This window comes from Salvelinus sp. IW2-2015, linkage group LG24 (assembly GCF_002910315.2).
Source record: "Salvelinus sp. IW2-2015 linkage group LG24, ASM291031v2, whole genome shotgun sequence".
In the NCBI taxonomy this organism is placed as follows: Eukaryota; Metazoa; Chordata; class Actinopteri; order Salmoniformes; family Salmonidae; genus Salvelinus; species Salvelinus sp. IW2-2015.
In genome coordinates, this window is record NC_036864.1 from 11,101,492 (window position 1) to 11,113,889 (window position 12,398).

Consider the following 12,398-nt stretch of genomic DNA (forward strand, 5'->3'; position numbering starts at 1 on the left):
TAACAATACAAGCTTATCGAAACACTTTGCTATACTCATTCATTGTAGCTGAAGTGCTGGTTGTAAGCGAGAGGAAGTAGGGAGAACGCACATTTAATGGCTCATAAGTGTTGAACAAAGTGTTGACAGATAGGAATAACAACTTAACCATGAATTTACTCAAAAACAGCAGCTCTTTGCTGTATTCTTTGAGTCTCTCTCTAGTCAGTTTTTAAAATGTCAAGTATCAATTTTGCTATGTGTTCGAGGCTTCTTTTTACAGTCTATGGCTCGAGGAAACTGAGCAGACACGGTGATCTGATCTATCTGATTGGCCAGCGTTAGACCTATAGGTGCTCTTGATTTGAGCTCTGGGCTGCCAGGTAGGCGGAGTACTACCTTCAGACACATGAAATGGTTCAAAATGCGAAAATGTTTGCCTTCCCGGCGATAGGGCCACATAATCAAGTGCACCTACCGCCAACATCACGGGGCGGAAAAATAAGAAGAAAAAACTGAACGCAAGGCTTTATCACAGAGTTTCTAAACCGAGGCGTAACATCTCTAGACTTCTGGGAACGCTTACCAAGCAGACCAGGGTTTGGGAAGTTAAACATTCTCCCTTAGTTTATTATTATTTTTAAAATCCAAAGACAACCTATATTCGAGCCAGTGTCTTAAGTAGTTGAACATGTTATTACTCCAACCCCATGAAAGTTGACACGTTTTCGTCAACAACTTTATATTGAAGGAGTGCCTTTGATTTGACGGCAGTTCGGCACGAGACAAACCTGATGATGTGTTTCTGCGTATTAGCTTAGCAAGCCAACATTGCATGATCGTGGATTTCAGGTGGCGGTGGGTATTTCTATTGGGGAAGCAGTTTGCCTATCTTCGTACTGTTCTGCCTTTTGGCTTTATCATTGTTGTTTTCCCCCAGAAATGTTTGGTGATCAACTAGGAATATGGATGCCCATTCCCGACAAAAAAAATGTTCTATGTCGATTGTCTAAAAAAGGTCTGATACCAAGTTTAAATTAATTTTGAAATACGTAAATCAAAATGTAAATATCTAGTTGACGCTTTTGTGTCTATATGTTTTTTTATTGAAACAATTAAAAGGTTTATGCCAGTTCGCCTCTCTGCAACTTGGTCATCTAGAAATCCCCGATCAGCTTGTAGGCGATGTAATGGCAATGTTAGGTAGCTAACCTAATGCTACAAATTAATTTGAATCATGTCTTTATACATGCCTGTTTGGATCAGTTGCAAAAACATTGGCAACTTTGTATTTGTAGTCAACTTCGTTTTGAAGTTATCCGCGGTCATAGAAAAATCATGTCATATTTTTAGGCCAAAAAAAGGCACTTAACGTTACCTTTTCTACAAGTGGTCTGTGCCAGGCGTTAGATTAAGAGCTTTTAAGTGCAATGGTTTTGGGAAACAGCTCGGAGATTTAACGATGCTCCTACAAAGGCTCTAATGATAACTTGATTATTTTGGGAAACCCTTTCTGCGTTCTAAACACGTAAGACACACATTCTCCCCTCAGCCCTCAAATTAATTTGAGTTGACCGCCCTTGTCCGGAAATGTGCCACTCGTTCGTCCCACGGTTGTTTTCAGTGATCATGGAACTGTTGTCTGTGTGCTTTATATGCGCTACAGTCATTTGACTGCATTTCATATCTTGGCTAGAAGACAACGCATGCTAGCCATCCGACAATATCAGGTACAGTAAATCGAAAATTACTCTGTGTGATGTCAGGGAAAGTTGTATGCGCTAGATAGTTTCCAAAAGCTAACCAAACAAAAACATAATTACTTTTACGTTACGTGTTTGTGCCATCAGGTGCATTAGTAGCAAAATGTCTAACTTATTTACATTTGCTTTACTTACACCTGTATGTTGACTTCTCCATATTGATGTTGGTTTTAAGTTTTGGCTGACTTTGTACATCCGCTAAAATCATCGCGAATTGAATTATGGGGCGTTTCAGCGTCCAGGGGGGACGGAGTTGTATGAGGGCTTACGTTGCCTACTTCCCTTGCTTGGCTAATTGTTTGGACGGCAGAGATGGTTTCGGGGTTTCCCCCAAGGGCAAAACGCGAGGGTAAATGGAGGAGGGTGTGTCTGTTAATGTGTTTGAAATGCAGCGCCTCTGTGGTGCGGGAAGTGGGAAACGAAAGAGTTAATCTACAAATTTTTTCATCCTCTGTGAAAAACGTGTTCGTACAGTGACCTCTTCTGGACATAAATATTTTTCAGTCACACCGTATTTATGTATTTTTTTTCTGACAGACAATGTTTAATTAATTCAACCATAATTAATTCAGACAATGTAAATTTATTTGGGCCATGCATTTTTTATTTAGCAAAAATGTAAATTCATGGGCCAAATTGACATTATGACTGAATTAATTTAACATGTCAAATACAAATATTTTACTTAATTTTCCAAAATACGTGATACATTTTGTTGCTACAAAATACAAATTATTTGTAGAGAAGTTTCAGACCAGATTATCGTCTCTTTCTCTCTGCCTGCAATTGTCGTAAATGCATTGCAGAGCCATAAACTGTCGCGCTACTGCCCCTGCTTTTCGAAGTGTGAAACCCCCTTTCGGTCTTTTCGTACGGCACTAAAGCTGAAGACGGTATGTTACCGCTTGAGCTCAGTTACAAATGCAAAAATGTGATCTATTAATTATTTTTGAAGGTAATCATTGTGATTTAATTGTTTCAGAAACATGCCGGCCAAAGGTCCTCTGCAATCTGTCCAGGTTTTCGGACGCAAAGTGAGTAAACTATCTGAATTTATTCCACGTGTGTTGTTGAGCCAACAAACTCGTTAGATAGCTAGTTCAGCCATGTTAGCCAAACAGGCCAGAAATGTGTATTTTCCCCCCCCCCCCAATTATACATTTACATTTGGAAATGCAAGTGACCGTCAATTTGACAACTTTATTGTCAAACGTCTAAATGTGCCTTGATTGCAGCCAGTGGCATAACATTATTGATATGAATAGCTACAAATGTTGCGGCCTGCTAGTTACGTTAATCAGTTAGCTAATTTTATGCCGGAAAGCATGTTGTCCAGCTAAATCAACCCCAATTGTTTGCTGTAGTGAGGTAACTAACGTTTGTTTGCTGATTTATTATGCCACAATACTGCATTAGTTAACTGGAGTCGTTTTTATTTTTTATGACATCGTCTTTAACTAATTGTACTGTAGCTAGCGAGTTGCCATGACTTGTTCCACTCATCCCTCATGATGTACCTCAGTGTTTGGTTAATACATTGGCTGGCTAATTAGTGTTGCTTATAATAGTACTATTGATCAGCAATCACCCGAATGGCTTTTTGGGGTGTGTTAAACATTTATTTGTAATGTTAACGTTAAGGACTATCTCTGTTTAGCCACCCCTGCTTCATAGAAAAGTGCACATGTAATTAGCGAAAACCTAGCAAATGGTTATGAACATTACTGTATATTTTGGGGCGGCTGATAGCCTAGTGATTAGTGTTGGGCCAGTAACTGAAAGGTTGCTGGATCGAATCCCTGAGCTRACAAGGTAAGAATCTGTCGTTCTGTCCATAACAAGGCAGGTAACCCACTGTTCCCGGGTAGGCCGTCATTGTAAATAAGAATTTGTTCATAACTGACTTGCCTAGTTAAATAAAGGTCACACGTCTCTTTGCAGAAAACAGCCACCGCTGTTGCTCACTGCAAGAGGGGGAATGGCCTCATCAAGGTGAATGGCAGACCCCTCGAGATGATTGAGCCAGCCACTCTCCAGTACAAGGTGAGTCCTTAAAGGCAGATTGAAATTGACTGTTGTCCAAAAGAAGGGATTTTTTTTGTTGCTGCTTTGGGAACAGGAGAGGGTAGTCCCCCCCCGGTTTACATTTGCTCTTCTGCTCGTATCTTCTTTATGAATAATGTCTTTACTTTTGATATTACCATAAAAAAAGTGTTGTATGGTGTGGCTATTATTAAGCTTTAGCTAATGCGGGCCTATGATATGAAGGTGGCGCGCCAACTGACTGACAGGTGAACTTGAGGTGAGGAACACTCAGGCCTACCAGAGTTTTACCCCATAATCTAATTCTTTATAATACTAAAAAATATATATATATATTCTGTTTGAAAATTAACGAATAAGCCCCCTTTCAGTCTATCTGTAGATGCAGTAGCCTTCTGCCATAAAGAAATGCATGTTGGTGTCATAGCATGCCACCGGCATATCTCTCGCTCTCTTCTGGGGTTAGTCCTAAACTTCTTTTAGGAATAACCCCAATGTGTTATATATATGACGCCTATGCGTGCAATGCCCTGATACATTTAGTGCTCAAATCTGACAGCTGAACTGTGAAAGTAGCCTTAAAACCAATACAAAAAAGTGTATAAAGTTTGGCATATGCTACACATCGCAACACACGGAATGCCGTTTTCTCATTTGGCCAATATCCCTTGTTTATTGAAGGCGCTGGCTGTGCCAGGTCGGATCTGAATGCATTTGGATGTCCGGTACATTTTAACATTTTCCCTGGTATGTTTTCCGGCTACATATTGTCATAAGGGAAACTGAAATGGCATTGTTTTATGACGATTTTAGAATTCACGTAAGTCTGTACCCTATTGGATGGAAACCTGCACATGGTTCACCAGCAGCCCCAAACGTCTAAAGAATAAGCTACCAGTCTAACAAGCTTGTAAGAATTGTACTTAAACTCCCCCCCTCATCTAGATGTTGAGCATTTTGTCATCTCTATCTGTAATTTAAATTACTCGTCTTTATTGTGCACTCCCGGTCACTTATCTTTTTCTGTATAATTTTTTTACTGGCATAATCCAAACTGCAGCGGCCAATTGATGAATTGGAAGGGATATCTGTTACAAAACAAGTTTAATGCCATTCAGTTTGTCACGCCTTCTATACTGGCTAAGCCTACAAGGTAGGGAGGGATGTATTTGTCGAGATTGGCAGTCTTTATTGAGGTGTTGAAAGTTAACCATGATATTGAAGTACCCAAAGTCGGTATGCTTTGTATATTGGTTGTGTGATACATTGGCACAGAAACCTGTTGGGAGAAAATTTGTAGCATATACCAGTGCCTTTGGAAAGTATTCAACCCTCTTTGTTACATTACAGCCATATTCTAAAGTTGATTAAATTGTTTATTCCCCTCATCGATCTACACACTACCCCATAATGACAAAGCAAAAACTGTTTTTTAGACATGTTTGCTAATTTATCAAATAAAACCCGGATATATGAGACCCGTTACTCAGTAATTTGATGAAGCACCTTTGGCAGCGTTTACAGTATTGCGTCTTGGGTATGACGCTACAAGCTTGGAACACCTGTATTTGGGGAGTTTCTCCTGATCCTGTTCCTAGGCCGTCATTGAAAATAAGAATTTGTTCTTAACTGACTTGCCTAGTTAAATAAAGGTAAAATTAAAWWWWAAAAAATCCTCTCAAACTCTGTCGGGTTAGATGGGGAGCGTTGCTGCACTGCTATTTTAAGGTCTCTCCAGAGATGTTAAATCAGGTTCCAGTCCGGGCTCTATCTGGGCCGCTCAAGGACATTCAGAAACTTGTGCCGAAGCCACTCCTGTGTGGTCTTGGCTGTGTGCTTAGKGTCATTGTCCTGTTGGAAGGTGAACATTGGCCCCAGTCTGAGGTCCTGAGCCATCTACAGCAGGTTTTCATCAAGGATCTCTGTACTTTGCTCGGTTCATCTTTGCCTTGATCCTGACTAGTCTCCCAGTCCCTGCCGCTGAAAAACATCCCCGCAGCATGATGCTGCCACAACCATGCTTTGCCATAGGGATGGCGCCAGGTTTCCTCCAGAGGTGACGCTTGGCATTCAGGCCAAAGAGTTCAATCTTGGTTTCAGACCAGATAATCTTTCTCATGGTCTGAGTCTTTAGGTGCCTTTTAGCAAACTCCAAGTGGGCTGTCATGTGCCTTTTACTGAGGAGTGGCTTCCGTCTGGCCACTCATACTATAAGTCCTGATTGGTGGAGCGCTGCAGAGATGGTTGTCCTTCTGGAAGGTTCTCCCATCTCCACAGAGGAACTCTAGATCTCGGTCAGTGACTTGGGTTCTTGATCACCTCCTTGACCATGGCCCTTCTCCACCAATTACTCAGTTTGGCCAGGCGGCCAGCCTGTTCTAGGAACAGTCTTGGTGGTTCCAAACGTCTTCCATTTTAAGAATGATGGAAGCCACTGTGTTCTTTGCGATCTTCAATGCTGCAGAAATTTGCTTTGTCATTATGGGATAGTGTGTAGATTGCTGAGAATTGTATTTAATCCATTTTAGAATATGGATGTAATGTAACAAAATGTGGAAAAGGTCAATTTGTCTGAATACTTTCCAAAGGCACTATTTTAAATATTTATAAATAAGGCTTCAAATGTTGAATGTGTTTACCCCTAGCTGATTGTTTGCAGCTGGCTCTGATCTTAGTGTAATGTGACAGGCAGGGATAGAAGAGCTTGTCTGGTAGTCGGCGAACCCCCAACCTTCTGGCTCATAGACCTGTAGCATCGACTGTGCCACAAATGCATGGTGAAGTGCCAGTCAATATCCACGTTTAGGAACACAGGGTTGCCAATTGTCGTAAACATTATTTTGAGTTAATTCTGGGGGGGGGGGGGGGTCCGTTTATTTTACTGTACAAGTGGAGGGTTGTATGAGGGGGGGAAACATTTTGTTGGTGAGGGGGTGCATTTTGACACCTTGAGTTGGACCAGTCCCCTTCTAGTGAATTTGTCCCTTAGGAAACCGTTGCTAACTATTTCATGTATGTGTAATGTGGCTTCTTATAGAGCTGCTGTTGGTTTACTAAGCCCAAGTTCAACATGTCTGGTTGTTTACTTGCTGCATGTGTCTGCAGGATATATAGACCTTGTGTGCGTCCTTGACTAAGTTTCTCTCTGTTGTAGCTGCTGGAGCCAGTGCTGCTGCTGGGCAAGGAGCGTTTTGCTGGAGTTGACATCCGAGTCCGAGTGAAGGGTGGAGGACATGTCGCACAGATCTACGGTGACTTGTTTTTACAACTGGAAGCTGCTCTACTTCTGTTTAGACATATCTCAGTAGAAACTGATGTCTTGATTTGAAATCACTGTACTTGATAGAATATGGCTGTTTGTCTTACGTCGTGTCGTCTTCTCCTTGCAGCTATTCGTCAGTCCATCTCCAAAGCCCTGGTCGCATACTACCAGAAATGTAAGAGAATAATTTAACTGTAAACACAAAATAATCCATAATCTTGTTTTCAATGGAATATTGCCTCTGCTGATAAAATATTTGAGTGTTACTTTGGACTAACTTTTGCAGGAAGCAATGTTGGATTTTCTCCCTTTTGGATGATGGCGGGTGCATGATTTCTGCATTTCCATTTGGTCAAGAAAATGGTTCACTAACTAATCCGACCTGTTAATTTCCCGCCAGATGTGGATGAGGCCTCCAAGAAGGAGATCAAGGACATCCTGATCCAGTACGACAGGACCCTGCTGGTTGCCGACCCTCGTCGCTGCGAGTCCAAGAAGTTTGGTGGACCAGGAGCCCGTGCCCGCTACCAGAAATCTTACCGTTAACCTCTCTGTACATTTTCATGTAATAAAGTTGAGGGAGAAAATATTTCTGGCCTATTTCTTTAAACTTGCTTGATGTAATAGTTTCATTAATGACCATCAAGCACTACTTGGAAAGTGTTTTAAAGGTAGACTGCGATAGGACGTAGATGCAGAAAGTAAACGGCATATGGGGTACATTTCCACAACCAAGAGCGTTGAAGCATGAGGCTCAACTTCTCAGCTGTTTTGGTCCCGTGGCTGCCACGCTGTGAATGGCGTGAAGTGAACCTGTGCAGATGGTGACCTATGAGGGCGATCTTGCATCTCGCTCCTCAATATCTGCGGTGCTGCTCGTGGCAGTGCCATTTTATTGTCTACCTTTTTAGTAGTTAAACACTATCGTCTGGGTTTCACCCAAATACATTCAACTAATTGCTAGACTAGACCTGGGATGTTGAAATGGCTGAAGTGAATAAGCATTATAGCAGGTGTATGTTATGCTTGCTTCATATTTTCTTCTTAACATCTTTGCAGAGCACCATTACATTTCACATTATTTGGCTTTACAGCCCTCGATGTTGCTCCTTAATGAGTACCTGACCTGTACGTGCTTTTGCTACGACTGTTTTTAAATGGTATTTCAGAACTACAGCCACCAAATGAAAACCCAATTTAACTTCAGCATCTCTTCCCACATCTGCCACGGGTCTTCTTCCTGTCATCGCACGTGAATACCTACAGTGGCCATGAGTGATCTTTTCAGCTTGGGGCCATTTCACAATTAACAATTTATGCATTGTGTATTTCAGTTGAATCTTTAACTTGGAATTGTCATTCCAAAAATAATACTAAGTTCTAATCAATTTTAGTGGAGTTTTAGTGAGGGTTTCTCCTTTGCCAAGATAATCCATCCACCTGATAGGTGTGGCATATCAAGAAACTGATTAAATGCATGATATTTACACAGGTGCGCCTTGTGCTGGGGACAAAAAGCTACCGATGTCTCAAGTTTTGAGTGTGCAATTGTCATACTGACTGCAGGAATGTCCACCAGAGCTATTGCCAGAGAATTTAATGTTCATTTCTCTACCATAAGCTGCCTCCAATGTTTTAGAGAATTTGGCAATACGTCCAACTGGCCTCAACTGCAGACCACATCCTGCTTCACCTACCGGGTCATCTTGAGACCAGCCACCTGGACAGCTGATGAAACCGGTATACTTCTGTCTTAAGCCCTTTTGTGGTGTTCTGATTGGCTGGGCCTGACTCCCCTGTGAGTGTGCCTATGCCCTCCCAGGTCCACCCATGGCTGTGCACTGCCCAGTCATGTTAAATCTGTAGATTAGGGCCTAATGAATTTATTTCAATTGACTGATTTACTTATATGAACTGTAACTCAGTAAAATCGTTGGAATTGTTGCATTTTGTGTTTTATATTTTTGTTCGGTGTACTTTTATTGTAAACATGCCTATTGTAGGCTCCCAGGTGGGGCTGTGGTCTAAGACACTGCATCTCAGTGCTAGAGGTGTCACTACAGACCCTGGTTTGTTTCCAAGCTGAATCACAACCGGCCGTGATTGGGAGTCCCATAGAGCGACGCACAATTGGCCCAGCATCGTCTGCGATTAGCCCGGGGTAGGCTGTCATTGTAGATAAGAATTTGTTCTTTAACTGACTTGCCTAGTTAAATACATTAATTTTGAATGGACCAAGTTGTCTTGTTCAGTGCTCAGTCTGTTTTTCTTCTCTCCTCCACCTAGTCCTAGAATGAACAACGGCCTACCTCCAGTATATTGGGTACATATACTCCTGTCTGCAACATGTTTCTAGATTTGATACTAGTTTCTATTGTACTTGTGGAATGGATTGGACAGATGCAGATTTGTTGGTAACTAACCTCAATTTCTCTGATTTCAACTGCTCCCCTTTCACCAGCAGAGGGTGCTGTGTGACAAAGTACGAATCCAATCACACAAACATGTTAACAGCTCAAAATCGAGGCAAACTTTGCCTGTTCCACACAGCACAAGGTTCTTCTGTTCATTCAACTCAATTATTCTGATCATTGATTCACTCACAACTTAATTTCCTCAGCATGAGCCCCTCACGGGGAAACGATCAGCTATCCATAAGGAGTTTTGGTGATGGAAGAATGTATCAATCAAGAGATCAGAGTATAGTTGCTCCTAAAAGTCAGTTAAATTGTCTTATTTTATATAGTCTCTACTATGGTCAACAGATAAACAGACATGGGTTGACCATGGAGTTCTCTGGTGATGAACAAAGACTGCCACAAACATTGTGCCTGTGCAGATAAAAATACTCACTTTTGGAAGGAGCAGTGTACTGCATGTGGGATTGTTTGATTCCTGTGCACATGGTATTATTAGGTCCTTCGGGTTTTGTGCATTAACACATTTGCAGGAGAAGCTGTAACATCTGTGGCTGGTTGACTATGAAGCACAACAGAGCAAACGGCATATGGTCTTGGTCTTGTTTTTCCTGATTTAAATATAGCTGGTAAACATATACCGAAGGTGTAGGCCTACCTCTGTTTTCAGTAACTGGTTAAGATACATCCTGTGCAGTCTTTTTACTGAACCGTACATTATGTTTGTTCTGCTGCTGCCTCCATCTAAAGTGTATACCAACCAGTGCAGATGCCCAGGTGAGCGGTGTGGAGCTGAGCCTCAGGTGTGCTGTCTCTGTCTAGGCAATGGGCAGGCCTATTTACTGCACTCCAATAATCAACCCAGCAGGGAGAGCCACTGCTACTGTTGTTTACTCTCTGCTCCTGGATCCCTGTGGCCCTAACCTCTCCTCTACGGCCCTATCTGGCTCTGGTCGTTGACATTAGCACAGAGAGAACCCGCGGTAATATACAGTAGCTCTTAACTCCTTTTGGGATTGGGATGCAATGGCAATTATAGAATATTTACTTTGAGAGTTGTAGAATATGTAATGATATTTAATCATTCAACTTGTTAGGTAAAAACCAGATGATGTCCAGATGATGTCGTTTATGAAGAGGCCTTGTTGAGGTACAGTGTGGACCACACGGGGGTACTAAACACTTGTACACACACTGGTGCACCTGGCTTTCCTCTGTTCACACCTCATTTTGCCTCAACTAATCACGCAAACAATAGAGGTGTTGGTCCAGGATGCATTTTGTCGTCACACTACCCCCCCCCCCCCCCCCCACACACACACACACACACACACACTTTCTCTATCAGCGGCCTACTTTGAAGAGAGAGGATAGTCATTAGCRTTTCTCCCCCTTGGGGTTCTTTGCCCTGGGTGAGTAAATAACAATTGACCGAGCAGGGTGTCAGAGAGCCTGGGATCACAGGACAGTAGCACACACAAACAGATGCTGGGTTGGCTGGAGAGGAAATGTAGCTTAGCCAAGCGACACGCCACTGTTTGGGCTTGGGAGTGTTAATGAGGGACTGTGCCACGCTCCCTCCCTAGCTCCTATCGCTCTCTCCCTAGCCCCTATCAGACTGTCGCTGGGGGGGGGCAGGTAGCCTAGAGGTTAAGAACATTGGGCCAGTAATCAAAAGTTTGCTGGTTCGAATTCCCGAGCTGACTAGGTGAAAAATCCTTTGGACAAGGCACTTAACCATAATTGCTCCTGTAAGTTKCTCTGGATAAATTACTAAAATGTACAAGAGGAGAGGGGGAGGCTATATTCAGCCAGGGTACAACAGCACTGGACACTTATTTTCTGGGTGGAACAGACAAAGCAGATGTCCTTTTTTTCTGTTAGAGCAGGCTATTGTGATTCGGTAAGCCGTGTCAGATCATACCTGTGTGGAGCTTCCTAAAACACAGGCATGGAACATTTTCGCAATGATTAGCCTTTTTTTTTTTACAGGCCCAGTAGAGAAGAGTTGGCATTTTCTTATTTTGACCTTGGCTTTTGTGAAGGAACACAGTATTTTGTAATTTAAAAAATAAGCACTTGGCTGAAATGGCAGCAACCACCTGTCGTTGAATAGCATTTGCCCCCACAGACCTGCCTGAGCCCTGGCCTCCATCAGGAAAAAGCTGTGTTTTCAATTGTAGCTTCCTTCATATTGTTCCTTACTCCACTCGCCATCACCCAGAGTCGCCGACCAATCCTTTTTAGTGGGCTTTTGAACAATAGAGCCAGAACAGAATGTTGAGCCGATGATTGATTCATCTCAACGGTTTTGTTCCAGACACAGAGGCCTGCCCTCCCATGCTCACACCAGCACATCGGGGTGTTTTTGGGTCTGAAACCAGACAGAATCWGGCCCGGAGTTATTGACCCTGAGCAATTAGTCACACTTTGGCTCGCCAGCATTGACTCATTCCCAATGTATTTACCCCTAGACTTGAACTAAAGTGGAATTAGTCCCACTGCACTCACATCGCTCAGCTTTTGTTAACGGCCCTCTCTATCGCTCTGTCCCTCTCTCAAACACACATACACACACGGTCTGGGCAGTGTGGTGGCACTGAACGTGGCCTTGGAGTGGAGCCCCATGTGTAACGAGACAGGGGGTCAGGTTGTGTTCCCCAGAGTGTGAGCCCCTGACACCCGACCCAGGCTGAGGGTCACAGGGTTCCCCGTACACCCAGAATCACCCCMATCCCCTGGGCTGGCGGGACAGAGAGGCCTGGACCTGTGATGATCCCCAAAAGCACCAGGGCTCTTGAGGGGTCAGACAGCCTGCTCAGGCCCTCTGTAGACATAACATACTGACTGGACTACACTCCACACAGACAGGAGACCCTGCCACCAGTACCACACTAAGACAAGAGCTTTTAGCACAGAGAAACTGGAAAACAC

At 43.0% G+C, this 12,398-nt stretch overlaps 1 protein-coding gene across 3 annotated transcripts; it reads left to right on the plus strand.

The window, feature by feature from the left end:
* Positions 1 to 694: 694 nt before the first annotated feature.
* On the plus strand, positions 695 to 7,636 carry LOC111951527 (small ribosomal subunit protein uS9). 3 transcript variants are annotated; one of them, XM_023969699.2, is made up of 6 exons: positions 695 to 837; positions 2,725 to 2,776; positions 3,684 to 3,785; positions 6,940 to 7,036; positions 7,175 to 7,222; positions 7,448 to 7,636. In XM_023969699.2, exons 1-6 carry the CDS (start codon positions 815 to 817, stop codon positions 7,591 to 7,593), a joined length of 468 nt encoding a protein of 155 aa, XP_023825467.1. In that variant the 5' UTR covers positions 695 to 814; the 3' UTR covers positions 7,594 to 7,636. The 3 variants fall into 3 exon arrangements, with proteins under 3 accessions (XP_023825467.1, XP_070290897.1, XP_023825468.1); XM_070434796.1 differs by lacking the exon at positions 695 to 837 and adding an exon at positions 1,654 to 1,709; XM_023969700.2 differs by lacking the exon at positions 695 to 837 and adding an exon at positions 2,579 to 2,635.
* The last annotated feature ends 4,762 nt before the right edge of the window (positions 7,637 to 12,398 follow it).

What these genes read in the sequence shown, in the direction of transcription:
- LOC111951527 (XM_023969699.2), top strand. Translation starts at nt 815, where the DNA reads ATGATCGTGGATTTCAGGTGGCG. An exon ending in ATCGTGGATTTCAGGTGGCG is followed by an intron (nt 838 to 2,724) that starts GTGGGTATTTCT and finishes TAATTGTTTCAG; the next exon opens with AAACATGCCGGCCAAAGGTC. An exon ending in GGTCGCATACTACCAGAAAT is followed by an intron (nt 7,223 to 7,447) that starts GTAAGAGAATAA and finishes ATTTCCCGCCAG; the next exon opens with ATGTGGATGAGGCCTCCAAG.